The sequence below is a fragment of the Solanum stenotomum genome, chromosome 8 (assembly GCF_019186545.1).
Source record: "Solanum stenotomum isolate F172 chromosome 8, ASM1918654v1, whole genome shotgun sequence".
Lineage (NCBI taxonomy): Eukaryota > Viridiplantae > Streptophyta > Magnoliopsida > Solanales > Solanaceae > Solanum > Solanum stenotomum.
The window spans coordinates 22,221,060-22,238,157 of record NC_064289.1 but is presented as its reverse complement, the minus strand read 5'-3'; the positions used below and the strand labels follow the sequence as shown (position 1 = coordinate 22,238,157).

The window sequence follows — 17,098 nt, the reverse complement described above, 5'->3', positions numbered from 1 at the left end:
CAGTTTTTATATACACTCAAATACATTGTTATGCACTCGTAATAACGAAAGCAATAGATTCCACAAGGCATAAGCACACAATGTTTCTAATGCAAAGAAATTCTCAATCCACAAACTTCACTATACAACTTTTATAACCAGTGATACAAGTCTAGTATTTTCCATCTCAGAAACATCCAAGGAGTGGTTTCTTTGGAGAACTTCCAGTGGCCCGACATTTTGCTGCCATCTCCTCTGCGGTAAGAAGATCTTCTCCACGTTTAGCTTCAGTTATCGCTCTTTTTTCTTCTGCTGACTTGTGGACTAGAGCAATCTTGTTTTTCAGTTTCTCAATGTTCTCTGCCTTCTTTTTCAACAATTGCTCCTGCTCAGCCACAAGATGTGTAAGGTTAAAACAACCACAAATATGAACTTCGGAAGCTAAAATGCAACCACAAATTTGGTTATTAAAGACAACGATATCTCTCTGGGACTTATAATAACAAAATCACCAGATGATGTAACCATAATAACTCGTTAGATTATCGCACATAGCAAAATAGAAGGATGACTTCTCACCTCAGTCCTTTTTAGCTCAGCCTCCAAGCTTGCTTTCTTGCTGTTCTCCCATGCAAGAATTTCAGACCGCTTTTTCTGAGCTCTGTCAACGAATTGGGGAAAAACCAGATTCAAATTACCAACTGTACTCAAATTTATGAGTAAGAACATTTCCTGAGACACGTACTTAGCCTGTAATTCGGCTAAAAAAAACTTTAATCTCTGGTCTGAAATTTGAGTCATTACTGAATATAAATACTACCATAGCAAAGCAGGTCTCTCAAATACCATAACTAAGTGAAACAATTGGCATACAGTTGATAATTTTACTTCAAGAAATAACTAATAAAATGGCTTCGAGACAGTAACTATCCACAATCAACAAAAATTGTCTTTTGAGGCATTTCAAATTCAATATTCAATCACTTTGTAGTTCTAACACCTCAACATGTAAATGAAAATGCGCAATTTCGTAACATACTTGTTTTCAGCTTTTGATTTCTCACTTTCTTCCCATGCTTTGATTAGCGACAATCTCTTCTCTGTCGTTAACCGAGCAAGAGTTGCATCTGAAGATTATATATGCAAATTAGTTTTCATTGTGCTGTAGAGTGATTATGAAGAAAAAAAAAGTATAACACAATAAAACAATCGTAAGTACCTCTGTCAATAGATCCCTTTTTCTCAACGGGTACCAGCGCTTCTGCCAAGGACATAAAATTCATACAAAGACCTTAGACAAAGACTATACTAAAGTCTAATGTAGTATGGATTATAGTTGCTCTAGGTGAACTCCACTAATACAGATGAGGGAGTAGATCTTTAGAATATTACTTTAACATGGAAACTTTGTAAGTGAAAGAGTGGGATGAAGGAAAAAAAAATGAGTCATCTGAAATGAATCTATGTTGATCATTTAAATTGCCAATGGATTATCAGAAACACCACAGCTTGATAAAATTAGAGGAGTACCACAACTAAAAAAAGTTTAACAACTAAAGAAAGAGAGGCGGGCACATGTTGTACAAACACAATCAACTTATTTGGTTGAAGTTAGCACAAAAGGTATATGAAAATACATAAAATATGAGTTCAGTAGGGTAATAGAACCCTAGTTAGGTTGATTGTGTTTGTACAACATGAGCCTGCCACAAGATAATGAATTAGTGATAATGTGAGCAAGAATTTGAGCAGCTTTAAATTTGATATTCATAACCTCCAAATATTTAATCTAAAACTTTACGATAACTTTTGGTATTCCTTCATTTTTATCTATATAAATTCATCTTTTTTGTTTCATGAAATCCTTACCCAAGATTAGCATTTTTATTCTATAGTTAAAGTAAATGGTTGGCTATGGGAGAAGGAGTTTATAAGAATTCAGAAAATTCTATACTAATTTTGTATTAATTTTCCCATCTATATTATTATTATTGATCAAAGAGTTAAGAAGGATGTATAGTCCACATTTTTTCTTCTCAGTTTTTTTTTTGGGTGTGTGCGTTTTTTCTCAATTAAACTTTTGATTTAGTTTCCTTTGAATGTTTTATTGTCGTAAGTCTATACTCTTATTAATTTGGGCTTAAATTAACCATTGTCACTTTATTAAAAGTTTACTAACTATAAACCAAAGTTCAAAAGTTACAGTTTGTTGCTTAAAAAGAATTAATTTGAAATACGCCCTTCATTTGGTGTTTTTTTTGTCATATTATTAAAGATTTATTTGTAGTTGTTACATTTTATTATTCATTAGATACATGTTTTCATAGAATTTTAGTCATTCTGACATATCGATGAAAATTCACATGGAACACACGTGCGAAACACGTGTCCAGAAACTAGTTAAGTGAATGAATTTGTATTTTAATTTATTTAACTAACCGACATATCAATAATTAATTGTATTTTCCTCTTTAACAACTAATAATACATTATCAGTTCACACTTTTGTCGTTTTTCCTAAAACCTCCACTTTAGTAATTACTAAGTATACACGAAAAAAAATCTTAGATAATTTTAGACTTTTCGTCATGGTTACATCTCTGCTTTAGTGCTTTATAGATTTTGTAAGAAATTGTTTTGATACTTTTTTTGTTTGCTTATCTTCCATTTTACAAAGTTTGTATAGATTGAAATTAATTTTAAATGCGTAATTGTATACTAATTATGATTCATGTCATCTATACTATTTGTATGAGACACGTGCAACGCACTGGACATGTGCGTTGCACGTGTGTCTCATTCAAATAGTATAGATGAAATGAATCATAGACACTAGTATATATATAGCAAATGCATCTTCTAAATTTTTTCAATAATTTATTTTCTACTTCAACATTATATTATTTAATTTGCAGGTTACCTTATGTCAAGGACGACATATTTCAAGTTAGATTTTAAACAAGATCACTCTCAATTTGCTTCAAGAGCAAATGGTAATGCTATTTTCCATTCAATGATAGAAGAATCACATTCAAGGGGTCAAGTGTCCAGAGATAAGGAGTTGGACCCAGTTAATTTCACAAAGCCTTTAATCAAGAAACTAGATAAGCTCTTCATTTTTTAAAATGTTGAAGCAGATGACGATCAAAATATGGACTTGGAATTGAAGCTTTACAATATAGTCAAAGCATCCAACTCTTACCAGAAATATTTGATTAAAAGGTTAGGGATTGCGTCCAATCAGGCCAATTTGGTATATATTGATAATACAAACCGAATTAATTTAAATTTGTCTTGCGTATAGTCTATTGATGGGGTAAGAACTCTTGATTAGAAGTTATTCATTATTAGGGTTCAAATACGAGACTTCTACATAAGAGTGGATGAATCTCATTCATCTCAATGCTCATTGGTGGCATGTAAAAGAAACACACACCCTCACGCGCGCGCGCGCACACACACACGCACAATCTTAGATAATTTTAGACTTTTCATGATGGTTACATCTCTGCTTTAGTGCTTTATAGATTTTGTAACAAATTTTTTGCTTGTCTTCCATTTTACAAAGTTTGTATAGATTGAAATTAATTTTAAATGGTTAATTGTATACTTACTATGATTCATGTCATCTATACTATTTGTATGAGACACACGTGCAACGCACGTGTCTAGACGCTAGTGTGTGTATATATATAAATATATATATATAACAAATGCATCTTGTAAATTGTGTCGATAGGTTATTTTCTACTTCAACATTATATTATTTAATTTGCAAGTTACCTTGTGTCAAGAACGACACGTTTCAAGTTAGATTCTAAACAAGGTCACTCTCAATTTGCTTCAAGAGCAAATGGTCATGCTATTTTCCATTCAATGATTGAAGAATCACATTCAAGGGGTCAAGTGTACAAAGATAAGGAATTGGACCCAGTTAATTTCACAAAGCCTTTAATCAAGAAATTAGATAAGCCTTTCATTTTTTAAAAATGTTAAAGCAGACGACGATCAAAATATGGACTTGAAATTGAAGCTTTAGAATATAGTCATAGGATCAAGGATGTGAAATAACTCCTAAAAAGTGTTTCTCTTGTAGTGTTCACTCAAACTTAAATTTTTAATGGTGTTTTTCTGTATTAGTAGTATCTTAGTTGTCCTTCTTGTNTTCTTACCCTTCTTTTTATCAACATGTTCGAGGAATAACTCCTAATAAGAGTGTTTCTCAACTCTCCAATATTTTAAAAAATCAAACTGTTACTGAAACAACTAACCAATAATCCATTACCGATAAATCAATAACTTTTTTCGATTTGGATTATTGATTTTGGTTCGATCTTGGTCATGTTTGTACATACAAACATAACTCATGACATCTCATAAAACCCCTTTCAAAATCAGAAATTCTGTACGAATTCAAACAAAAATATATTTCTACAGAACCCCTTACCGAAAGATACAAATAAACAAGAGGAATCTTAGTCACTCAGTTATTTGACTATCCAAACTTTCATCTTGTTGGTGAGAGTTCGATTTCCCAAAAAAGAGAATGTCACTTCTCTCAAAAGTCAGAGCACACACGAAATTCAGTCAGATAAAACAGAGAAACAGAAAACAGAGTCAAAAGGAAGAGATCAATTACTAGTTTCAGGTTCGACGATGACGAGAGCTTTGGAATCATTGGGTTTGTCTTCCAATTCTTTAGAAGGAGGTACAGTTGATAAGACGATGGCTTTCTCCTCCGCGACATGTTCAGCAGTCTCCACTTTCTTGGCTTCTTCTTCACCCATATCTTAATCGAATTGCAGAATTGTAAGATTATATCAGAGAGTGGGGTTGAAGAGAAGATATGTGTAATTGATTGTTGAAATAAATGTTGCCTTTAGAATAAAGAGAAGAAGCTAGAGACAGAGTGGACACCCATTTGTATAAGCTTAGCTGGATTATGATTTGTACATTTGTTGTAAAGGACCCCATTTGTCAGCTGTCACACTCTATTGACAACAGTCTCATAAACTTTTGCAAATATATAATCATGATTGATACAGTCGTTGGCCTAACTAAAATGATACGGGACAGGATGTCAAATTCAACTTTAAATAGTTTTTGGGTTTTCATCCGGTGTTCGATATTCGTAATTGAGCTCGACTAATCTAGATTCATGTCAAGTAGGATCCCCTCAGCGGTAGAGCTCTCAAGGATTTTCTTTTCATATTCAAAACTCAAAACTGAAATATCTGATTAAGGGAGTAGCAGTATAGTCTCATTAACTACACTACATAAATTCAACTCTAAACATGATTGGCCCATCCTTATACTTTTGGTTAATAATTGTGGTCCTCACACTTAGTATCCAACAGGTGGAAGAAACAAATGATTAAAATATGTTCTTTGTCAAAAATATTATGCAAAAATTACTTATATTTTGTAAAATCAAACTCAAAATAATAATACGAAACATGAAAGTTGACAAGTAATATAGAGAAATAAGAAGTATTTCTCAAGTGTATCTGGTATGAATTCTTATACCTCTATTTATAGTAATAGACTAGTTTTGGGCACTTGTGTTACACGTTCCCATGCTAAATTGTGTAGAGTCGTTATAAATATATATTTTTTTTTGCTAATTTTTCTATTTCGGAGAATATTCAATGATATACCATCTGTATTAAACTTGCCCAAAACTAACTGGTAAGCGTAGCCCCATCCATTGCACCAAATTCTTTGGTGCTAGCTTACCACTTAGTGCATTTATGAGCGCACAGAAGGAAATTTCTTTACAAAAAGTAAAATTAATATTGAAAAATAATAAAAATCATTTGCTAAAATACCAAAAATACACCAATTCGAAATTCTAATAGCATAAATTTCTTTAGATCATCGTTATATACATGCTACATGTTAACTCCATGTTACAACTACCTCAAGGTTAGAATAGTGCAATTTTTATCATAAAAATAAAAGCCAGGCAGGAGAAAAACCACATGGTACATATCTATATATAAAGCTTAAAATATAAATAGTACATATTCATATATAGAGCTTAAAATACAAATAAATGAAGGAATCTATTAGGCACGAAAGTTAATAAATCAAGTATACGGTTGTGCATGTACCATCCATCCCCTCAACACTGGATTATGAGCAAAATTCAATGCCTACTCTAAAATTTTGTAACTTCCAACTGCATATGCTTTTGAAGTAACCAATGTACCTCACAAGATTATAAAATGGCCAATCTTTTTAGTATTGAAATATTGTATATGATGGCCCTTCATTATCATTTATAACATACTCTTAAAATAACTAACCTATTAGCCATAATGTCATGTACATTATTATTAATTATACAGTAAAACCTCTATAGATTAATATAGGTGGGACCATAAAATTTTATTATTTTATAGAGATATTATTTAATCGATAAATTAATATTTATTAATTTAAAGAATGATTTGAGATTTAATGAAGGTTAATTTGATTATATCAAAATCATTGCATCTTACTAATTTATGTATCATATTTATTGAGTTCATATAAATTTGTTTTTATACATAAAGTACAACGAATACATCAAAATCATTGTATCTTACTAATTTATGTATCATATTTATTGAATTGTCACTATCGTGCAAACAAAAGAGCATGGATGACAAGTGTGCTTTTTGATGAATATATTCGTTGATTTGACCACAAAATGCATGGTAGACGAGTTTTGCTTATGGTAGATCCCCATAATAGAAATATTGAAGGACTATAAAATGTTGAATTATTTTTCTTGCCACCCAACATGACATCCAAAATTCAACCTTATGATGCTGAGATAATAAGAGCTTTCAAGATGTATTATCATAACATATTTTATCGTAGGATATTAGAAGGCTATGAAGTGGGATAAATTGATCCAACAAAGAATAATGTTTTGGATGTTATCAATTTTGCAATCCCTGCTTGGACAACAAATGTTCAGCAAGGGACAATAACAAATTATTTTCGACACTGTAAAATTCGTTCGGAGGATGCAATCTCAAAGAATTTGAACGAACCCACTTGTGAAAACGTCATTCATGAACTTGAAGTCATGACTAATGATCTCGGTTACCACAATAAAATGAATGTCAATAACATGTTGGATTATCCGGGTGAAAGTGATACATGTTCAGAGGTCCAGAGCTTAGAAGAAATTGTGGATACCATCGGAAAAACATTGTTGATGATGAAGTTGAAGATGATACTATACCTTTGGAACCAGTTACACGTAAAGCAACACTTATCGCATCTAGAACTCTTCACAATTTTATGGTGCAGTTCGAAAGACAACACTAGAGCTCTTAGATGCCATAAGAAAAGTTATTTTATTTTTTTGTTTGCAATAAGAAAAGTTAGAGATGAGCTTCAACTAAATTTAAATTTTAAGAAAAAACAGAACACAATAAAATCATATTTCACTAAATTGCCTTAGATATATTTTTACTTTTAAAGAATTATTAATTTATGATATTAATGGGACTATATATTTATATAGGGGTCTTTTGGAAATATATTATCTTATTATCTTATCGAAATTGGTGATTTTTTCTATTGGCCCAAGTCGGGACCGAAGAAAGATATTACTTTGGAGAGATTATTAATTTACCGAGTGTTAATTTATAGATGTTTTACTGTATTATTGTCTATAATACCTCTTCATTTCCCCCACAACTTTTAACATAACATATTTATCATAATTAAGAAAAATGTAACAGAGACTCTCGAGTTTTTATAATATTATAGTACATAAATTGAAAATATAGGAAAAATGTAAAAAAGAATATAATAAAAAGATAAATGATTTTTTTGGCTTATAAGAAATGTCACATCACCTTCTTTATGTCTTACTTAGTTTATATTAAATTAGATGGTGATGCCCGTGCACTCACGGGCCCAACAATTTACATTTTAAAGTGATGATTGCTTAGCTTGAAGATATACAATGACAAAAAATTGTAGCTATATCGAAAAAACATGTTAGAATAAGTATTTAAGTTTATAATGAAGAATGTCTTCATTAACAATACATGCATTTTACATATCCAAAACAAAATAACAGCAGCAATACCTAATAATACTGGTTATCTAATCCTCAAATCATAAACTTGGATAATCCGAGAAATGAACTACTTTCGCTGCCTGTTATATGTGCAGAAATGAGTGTCACTCATGCTTTAGAAGAAAAAGATTGGTAGTATTATATCATGAATAGTATCACAACATTGTAGACATATGATGTCTGGGTACTAAAACACTGTAACATAATAATCAAATCATCTGCAGGTAGTATGTGTGTTCCTAAACGTCTATACCCAGAAGAGGTACCAATTTACTCCTTTAGAAACCAAAAATAATCCCTATCATAATTAATAAGGCAACGTGACAAGCAACAATTACAGAAACATATACCAACATCCTTTTGCAATCCCCTATATAAAAAAGATAGCCAAAAAAGACAAAAATAAAAACCTATCTACAGGTGAAGCCTGGCCTGTATGGTGTAGACAGAAGAATGCTGACAGACCAAGGAGGCGGGGAATGCAAATAATCCTAAAGAACGGTTAAAAAAGTTCATTAACCTAAGAGGAAAACTCAGCTGGTGCAAAGACAACATCAATTAACATAAATAATCTCGCTATTGTGGCAGCTTATAATGAACGAAAGGTCAGATTATTTAGTCTACAACTTTTAAGATTTCTAGGCAATCAAGAAATTAACAGTCTTCCGCATTTTCTTTTCGCACTTTTATTAACAATCTAATTATGCATTGTAATTAGTTGTAATTAGTGTTAATTACCGTTAGCTAGTCAATTAGTTAGATTGTTAGTTAGGCTGTCACATCAAGTTGGTTAGGGAATCAGAAAGTTAGTTAGGATATTTTCTTTTCTTATCTTCTACTTTTGCTTAGTTGGATACAGCTGTCAACATTACATTCTTGTGTATAAATACTTGTATCGATCAATACACAAAGTGTGAGTTCACATTTTCTCAAATCTCAGATTCTGCAAACTGCTTCTCTCAATTGCCAATTATGGCTTCTCTGTTGTTCTTTGATTAGATGCTCACCATTGTTGTGTAGTTTGATATGGTATCAGAGCCTAACTTGCTCTCGTCTCTTTCGATCTGAATTTTTCGTTCATCTTCCTAGTTGATCCTTTACCATGACAGGTGCTGAAAATATTCCTTCAACAGAGGGAACTTCTACTGGTGGTGATGCGAGCAGTGCTCTCTATGTGCATCCCTCCGATAGCCTTGGAATGGTACTAGTTCCAGTTCAATTCGATGGCACAGGATATCGATCCTGGAAAAGAGGAGTCATGCGAGGTTTGTCAGTGAAGAACAAGCTCAGGTTCATCGATGGTAGCTGTGTTAAATCAACTGCGAATTCACCTCAGTCACGTCAATGGCAACGATGTGATGATATGGTAACTTCCTGGATCTTAAATTCCCACTAAGGAGATTTCAGATAGTGTGGAATATGTTAACAATTCAGTGGAAATTTGGAAAGAACTTGAAGATAGGTATGATCAGACTAATGGAGCAAAGTTATATCAGATCCAGAAGGAAATTAATGATCTCACACAAGGTAGTTTGGACATCACTGTCTATTACACTAGAATCAAAAAGCTTTGGGAAGAATTGAATACTCTGAATATGAGAAATCAGTGCTCTTGCACTTGCACTTGTGGAGCCAAGGATGGGCTACACAGAGCAGAACAGGATAGACGTTTGGTACAGTTTTTGATGGGGATGAATGAGGCATACACTGTGGTAAGAGGAAACATTCTTATGATGAATCTTCTTCCATCCATGGCGCATGCTTTCTCATTACTGATCCAAGAGGAGAAACAGAGAGAATTTAGACCTTCTAGTCGAATTCCTATGGAGTCAGCTTCTTTGAGTGTAAATACTTCCAATAGTAATGGAAAGGGCCCAGCAGGAAGGAACTATAAGACATCATTCTCCAACAACAACTATTCCGGAAGTAACAGTACCTTAGGAAATAACAATAACTATGGAGGATCCAATTATTACTTAGGCAGCAGTAGCAATATGAATGCTATGTTTTGTGATTTCTGCAAAAAGACGGGACATATCAGGGAGAAATGCTACAAGTTAAATGGATATCCACAAGGACACAACAACCAGGCTAACAGGAACAATGGATTTCATGCTAGACAGAACAACAATCATGAATATAAGGGAAAGAGAGTTGTGGCTAATGTGCATGGATCTCCTGATGACATGATGCCTGCTCAGGGAGAAGACTGTCCACAGGGCAATCACAATCAAAATGCCACACTTACTAAGGATCAATATGCTCATATCATGAATCTCCTGCAGCATTTTNAATCAGCTACAGAGTTTCAAAATCTCACCATGATTTTAAAGAGGACGTATAACTTTAAAACTTCATGATGACTTGAGCTAGCTGGAAAGGTGCCACCATAAATTATTAAATATGTTAGAGATTTGACGACTGCATTTGATTTATATTGTATTATTGTCGCATGATGTTTTAGTACCTTGAGCACCCATTAAAAATATATTTCACGACACGAAATACTTCTCGGACATGGAATAGAACACTTGAACATCAAACTACAAATCAAAACATATAACATATATACTGATCAACAAAAGCTGAAGCAACATAAATATTTGAAATGCCAGGAAGTTTAAAAGATCAGAAATTCAAAGATGACGTCTAGTGATCCACTCTTCAGCTTCCTCTCCATGATTTTCATCAATCTCATTGCTTCTAATGCAAGCTCAATTGTTTCTTATTTCAGTTAAATGGTCAAATTAGAAAAATTTGCTTGCTAATGTACTTAGTATAAGATAAAATAAATAAATAAATAAGCAGAGAGGTAACCTAAATAATTGGCAAAATATAAGTGAATTACCAAGTTTTGAGTTTTTCTTTTTGACATAGCCTTGCTCTATTCTCATTGAATTTTTCTCAATGCAAGTCAATGAGAGCATGTGAAATCAATTTACAAAAAATCAAAGGCTCAAGAAATTTCATAATAGCCTTCACCGAATTTAGTTTTACAGAACTTCTTTTTGCGGTTCAAAGTATTACAGAACTAAAACAACAACAATAACAAATCCATTGGATCTATAAGATATCGAAGACATGAATCACAGGATGGCAAAAATAGAGAGAATGACAAAAAAATTACTGTGATAATGGAAAAGGTTCGACAATTTGCTACACTCCAGAAGTATGTGGAAGAAGAAAAATATACGATAAAGGTTGTTGTTACATCTATAACACACGTGTTGTCATTGAAGGAATATTTTTTGAAAAAAATTAAATTACCAAGTTATCCTTAAAAAGTACAACTTCTATTACATTTTGTACAACTGCATGTAGCAGTGTTAGTACATCCCAACTCCCATTTCTAAAATAGGGTAATAAATTATTTATATAAAAAAATGAAAATAAAATAAGTTATAGACAGATGAATAAATTATTGGAGGTTATGAATATGAAAGGCTTGAAGTTATGAATATTACGAATACTAGTTAAGATTCAAATTTATGTAATTGAAGAGGTATCATCAGTTAAGGAGATTATTTTACAAAATAAAATAACTAAAAGAAATGAGAGAAAAAGTTTTTAAAAAGGAGAAATAAAGATAAATTGGATTCTTGACCAAAGAGATGTCACATCACTATTTTTTTTGTAGCTTTATATTATGTATAGATTTTTAATTATTATGATATAGATGATAATTAACTAGATGGTTTATAATTGTAACACCCTGGAAATTTTTTTGAGCTAAGACTCGAACCATCCTTCGTAGTAAGTAAGTTTTTACCAAGGAATTTAAATTTTTCTTAAGTGTTAAGGTCACTAGATATAGCACCTTGAGTTCAAAAAAGAATTAAAGAGAATTCATTCAAGTCATTCCTTAGTTCTTTTAAGTTTTGGGTCAACTTCAAATGACCATAACTTTTAGCACAAATTGAGTTAGGAGACCCATAAGATATCAAATGAAACGTCTTAGAATCCTCTTTCCAACGCCGCTGAGTTTGCTAATTTTTAAGCTCGTATGGGGGAGATAAGCCCGTTTGAAGCCGGGCTGTCCAAATAGGAAAAGTTATCCAAAAATATGAGGGTTATTTTGGTATTTTCCTTACCCAATCGGATTTAAACATTTTTAGTAAGGTTTTAGGAGTCTAAACTGATTAGAATCAGTTTCATTCATCCCCAAAGCTTTTAGGGTTTAGAGAGAAGATTGAAGAGGAGAAAAAATTCAAAGTTTCAAGCATTCGTTCAAGAAATTCAAGATTTCGCCAAGAACCTAGTTCTTTGAGGTATGTAATTAAGCTTCCATAGTGTTGGGTTTGTTCACCCACACGCCAATGAGTTTCTTTTACGAATCTATCCATAAATATTGAGCAATGTAATTTCTTGATGAGTGTTCTTAAAGTTTCCTTATCGATTAAGTTTTGATGTAAGATTTTACTTAGGTCAATTTCAAAATGACCATATCTCTTAGAATACAAAGAGTTACGTGGCCCGTAACATATCAAATTAAAGGTATTTGAATCTACTTTCCAACGCCATCAAATTCGCGTCAATCCAATTTTTGAGTAAAAAGTTATGACTATTTTAGTAACTTGATACAGTGCTGTTACGAATTAGCCGATGGGAAAACATTAAAAAGCTTCGTTTTTTCTTTTTACCTCCAAGAAAACCCTAAACTATTTTTTTGACTAATAAAAGGCTCAAAACAATCAGATTTTCATCTTTTAATCCATCATTCTCTTCTCTCTCAAACCCTATGAACACCTCGCTATTTGAAAGAACTTGAATATGGAAGAAACCATTTTTGGAAATAATCAAATTTGGAAAGTTGACAAAATTAAGCCAAGCATGAGTTTTGGGTCAACTTCAAACGACCATAACTCTTAGATCAGAATGAGTTAGGTGTTCTACCAGATACCGTAAGAATGATGCTTGAATTATCTTTCCAATGCCACCAAGTTTGCTCGATTTCGAATTCGTATGAGGGAGATATGGCTATTCAAAGTTGGCTGTCTAGATAAGGAAAGTCAAAATCAGCTTTTAGAAGGGTATTATGGTATTTTCGCTACCCAGTTAATTAAATTCGTTTTTGGTAATTAAGTTGGGGTCTAAACTTCAGTTTATGCTTTACAAAATTAAGTTAGGGTTTTGAGAGAAGAGAAAAGAAGAGGAGAAAGGAGGAGAAGAAGCAAGGATTCGTCGCGTTCTTGAAGTTAAGCTCATCGATTTCGCCAAGGGTTGATCCCTATGAGATATGTGAGATCACATAGAGTTGGGTTAGTTCACCCACGCGCCAATCATGATTTAATTCAGCGTATTTATGTTCTTGAAAGAAAAGGTTATGAGTTTTTGATGAATTTTGTTGAAGTTTCGTTTGAATCTTGATTGTTGAGTTTTGGAGGAGTTCTTGAGGTTATTTGATGAGATTTAAGGTTGTTTTTGAGTGCATTCTTGTATACCTTGGTTGTGTATTCGATTCTAAGCGTTTGGGGAAGAAACTAAGTGAATCTAGAGGGTGTAGAGTTGAAAAACGAGCAAGAAAAATTGAGATTTTCTAGGGAAAGGCGGTGGGGCGCCGCGCCACTCAAAGCCCCCCACATCATATTCTTTGGATTGGACTCTGGGGAGCCGCGCTAGTCAGTGCGCCCCAACCTAGGTTCTGAAGTTTTGCCTCTAGCGCCTTGCGCTAATCAGAGTGCCAGGAACGCCAGGTCTTCTACCCTTTCCCACTTCTTTCCGTTTGAGTTCCCTTAAATCGTTCCTATGTTTCCTAGTTGATTCCTACACTCTAAGGTACGTCTAAACATCATGATATCACTTATAACACGAGATCATGATCCTTGAATCCATAAATCAAATTCAAGGAAGAGCTAAGAGTCAAGTCAAGAGAGTTCTTAGAATCTTTCCAAAGTCTTGGACAATCGTTTTAAACTTGTTTTAAAAACCTAAGCATTGAGTTGAGAAATAGTAGAGTCGAGTTCATTTTTTTAAAAATGAAATATGGGGACTAAGTACTTCCAAAGAGCAAATGTTTTTTCACATTTAAGATGAGAAGAAACACCGATTTCCAACTGAGTTTTCATGAGTGGTTTTTGAGTTCTATCTCTTTTAAGAGATAAGCTTTTTGAGTAATTACCTCAAATCACAGAAAGAGTTTTGTTTTAAAACATATGAGCAATATTGAGCACCGATATGGGGACGAGTTCATAATAACTCAAGTCTCCATAAACCATGTAGCCATCATGGGTAGAAAGGGTTATACTTTTTAGATGATTCCTTAGTGCTTTTTAGCATAGACTAGTGGATCCACTTATTTGAGGCGTTCTATATCCCGGCAAGTTATAGGATAATCCTAGTAGCGTGGGCGAGACGATGTATCATCACATAGCTCATAGTGATGGTTGTCGGTTAGAGAAACTCCCATAGACTTATATTACTTATTATATATGTATATTGAGTTTTTTCTTACTATGTACTGATGTCATTTGGCCTGCATCGTTTTATGATGCAGATAACTAGGATCAACATCCAGCGTCCTGTTGTTCCAGTTGAGCACCTCCTTGCTTTCCGGAGGATCCCTTTTACATTGTTTTAGTATTTTAGTTGTTAGGATGATCGGGGGTCTTGTACCAACATCCTCATTGTTTTTAGAGGCTTCATAGACATATAGTTATCGTTCTCTGGTCTTTCCATTTTCAATTGTTTCTACTAAAACATTGAGTATTCATTTTGGCTAGTTGAATGCTCTTTTAAGACAATTTAAGTTATTGCAAGAGTTATCTTTTGAGGTTGTTTCTTGTTATTTAGGTCTTCCGCTATAAGTTAAGTCAGGCCAAGGGTTCGCTTGGGGCCAACAATGGTTCTCGAGTGCCAGTCCCGCCCAGGGTGTAGGCTCGGGGCGTGACACCCTAGGGAAAAACCCTAAGGAAAAATCAAAGTAGAAGACTCCATTCAAGATTCTTTCAATCTCTTTCAAGATTCTTCTTCAAGGTAAGTCTTTCTCCAAGAATTCCATTCTTTTCAACTCAAATTCCTCCATACAATTATGAATCACTAATGAAAATCATAATTCTTGGCTATAGATGTTTCAAGAAACTAATTCAAGAATCTCAAGAAAGGTTTTCTTGATCGTTTACCTTCAAGCTAGGGTTTCAAGGCTTCTAATAAAGTTCTTTTTCAAGATTCTTCAAGAACCTTGTTCTTCCAGGTATGTAAGTCTATCATAGTGTTGTACTAGTTCGTCCTCATTCCCTACATCTACTTTCAGATCAGTAAAAGAGTAATCTATGATTCTTTTCCTAAGTTTGAGTATTCTTGAGATAAGTTGATTTTGAGTTCTTGAGTTCATGTTTCTTTTAATAATTCTATTCCTAATTATTGAGTTTCTATATTGTTATTGAGATCCTAGAGTTGATACGTTCATGTTTATATTTCAGCATGAACCTTATTTTGAGTTATAAATTTTGATTTTTTTTTAAAGCCAACACTTGAGTTCTTAAACTGAGTTTTGAGAAAGTAAAGATGAGTTTTGAGAAAAGTGTTTCTAAAACGTGATAAGTATGACAATAGAGTATGCCATCAATGTTTAAGCAGTATGGTATCTAGTTATGTCATCAATGTTTAAGCAGTATGGTATCTAGTTATGCCATCAATGCTTAATCAATATGGTATCTAGATATACCATCAATGTTTATGTAGTATGGCTTCCCGAGTCATCAATGATCATATTAAAATATGATTTTGATATATTTTTTAGAAGAGTTTTCAAATATGAATTGAGTAAGAGTATAAGGGAACTAAGTATTCCCAAAGATATCCATTTTTACATTGATAAAAGAGAAACTTTGATTTCTAAATGAGTTATGAGTTCAAAAGATATTTCAAGAGTAGTTACCTCTTTTAAGAGGGTAGTTTGAGCAATTATCTCAAATTAGAGGAAGAGTTATGTTTTTAAACATATTAGCACGATCATATATTATTGGGAGTAGTATTGAGCACCGATATGGGGATGAGTTCAGACAATTCAAAGTCCTCATAAACCATGTATGCTAACATGGGTAAAGGGTCATACTTTTTAGATGATTCCTTATTGCTTTTAAGCATAATTTAGTGGATCCACTTAGTAGTAGGTTCTATACCCTGACAAAGTATAGGACAGTTTTGGCAGCGTGGGCTTGACGATGTATCATCACATAGCTCATAATGATGGTTGTCGGTTAAAGAATCTCCCATAGAGTTATATTGTATTTTTATATACAAGCTGAGTTATTATTGTATTCTTCAATACATTGAGTTGTGATCTGCTATTTTAATAGCTTTACAAATATTGCATATTTTATTGTTGCTTTATCTTGAGATGAATATCTTATTATTTAGTTAAGCCCTATTTTCTTTGAGTTGAGATGAACCATGTTTCATTGAGTTGGGTTGAGTTTAGTGAGTTGAGAAGAGGTAAGTATATTTCTTTTCCATCAGTTCAAGCTTATGTTTATGCATTAGGATTCCCCTTACATGCTCGTACATTCCATGTACTGAGCCATTTGGCCTGCATCGTTTCATGATGCAGATATAGGTATTCAAGATCATTAACAGGGGTTTCGTTGAGGTCATGTGATATTCCAGTCAGCTTTGGTGAGCCACCTTATATTCTAGAGGACTCCACTTTTATCTTACAGTTAGTAGTTTAGAGATGTCGTGGGTCTTGTCCTGATAGCCTTCTGTAATAGTAGAGGCTTCATAGATATACAGAGTTGAGGAGTTTCTGTATTTATTATTTTGAATATTGTACAGACTTTTAAAAAGGTTGAGTATTTGAGTTTATTGAACTTTATTCCGTGTTAAGCTTTGTATGCTTGAGTTAGTCTTCCGCTTGTAGTCAGCCATGATGAAGGTTCGTTTGGGGACCAACAATGGTTCTTGAGTGCCAGCCACGTCCAGGGTGTAGGTTTGGGTCGTGACAATAATATTCTAATTTAGTGTAGGGGTAAAATGGTAATCCAATTTTGCACTTTGAAGCTTTCCTTTTATTTATTATATTATATTATATTATAT

At 33.1% G+C, this 17,098-nt stretch overlaps 2 protein-coding genes across 2 annotated transcripts; one reads left to right on the top strand and one right to left on the bottom strand.

Moving 5' to 3' along the window:
• On the bottom strand, positions 1-4,890 carry LOC125874624 (remorin-like). Its single transcript, XM_049555588.1, has 5 exons — positions 4,619-4,890; positions 1,199-1,240; positions 1,019-1,106; positions 559-640; positions 1-364 (listed from the first exon to the last, which is right to left on the bottom strand). Exons 1-5 carry the CDS (start codon positions 4,764-4,766, stop codon positions 167-169), a joined length of 558 nt encoding a protein of 185 aa, XP_049411545.1. The 5' UTR covers positions 4,767-4,890; the 3' UTR covers positions 1-166.
• A 4,277-nt stretch (positions 4,891-9,167) lies between these two features.
• On the top strand, positions 9,168-10,425 carry LOC125873611 (uncharacterized). Its single transcript, XM_049554503.1, has 2 exons — positions 9,168-9,366; positions 9,473-10,425. Exons 1-2 carry the CDS (start codon positions 9,168-9,170, stop codon positions 10,423-10,425), a joined length of 1,152 nt encoding a protein of 383 aa, XP_049410460.1.
• Positions 10,426-17,098: the final 6,673 nt, after the last annotated feature.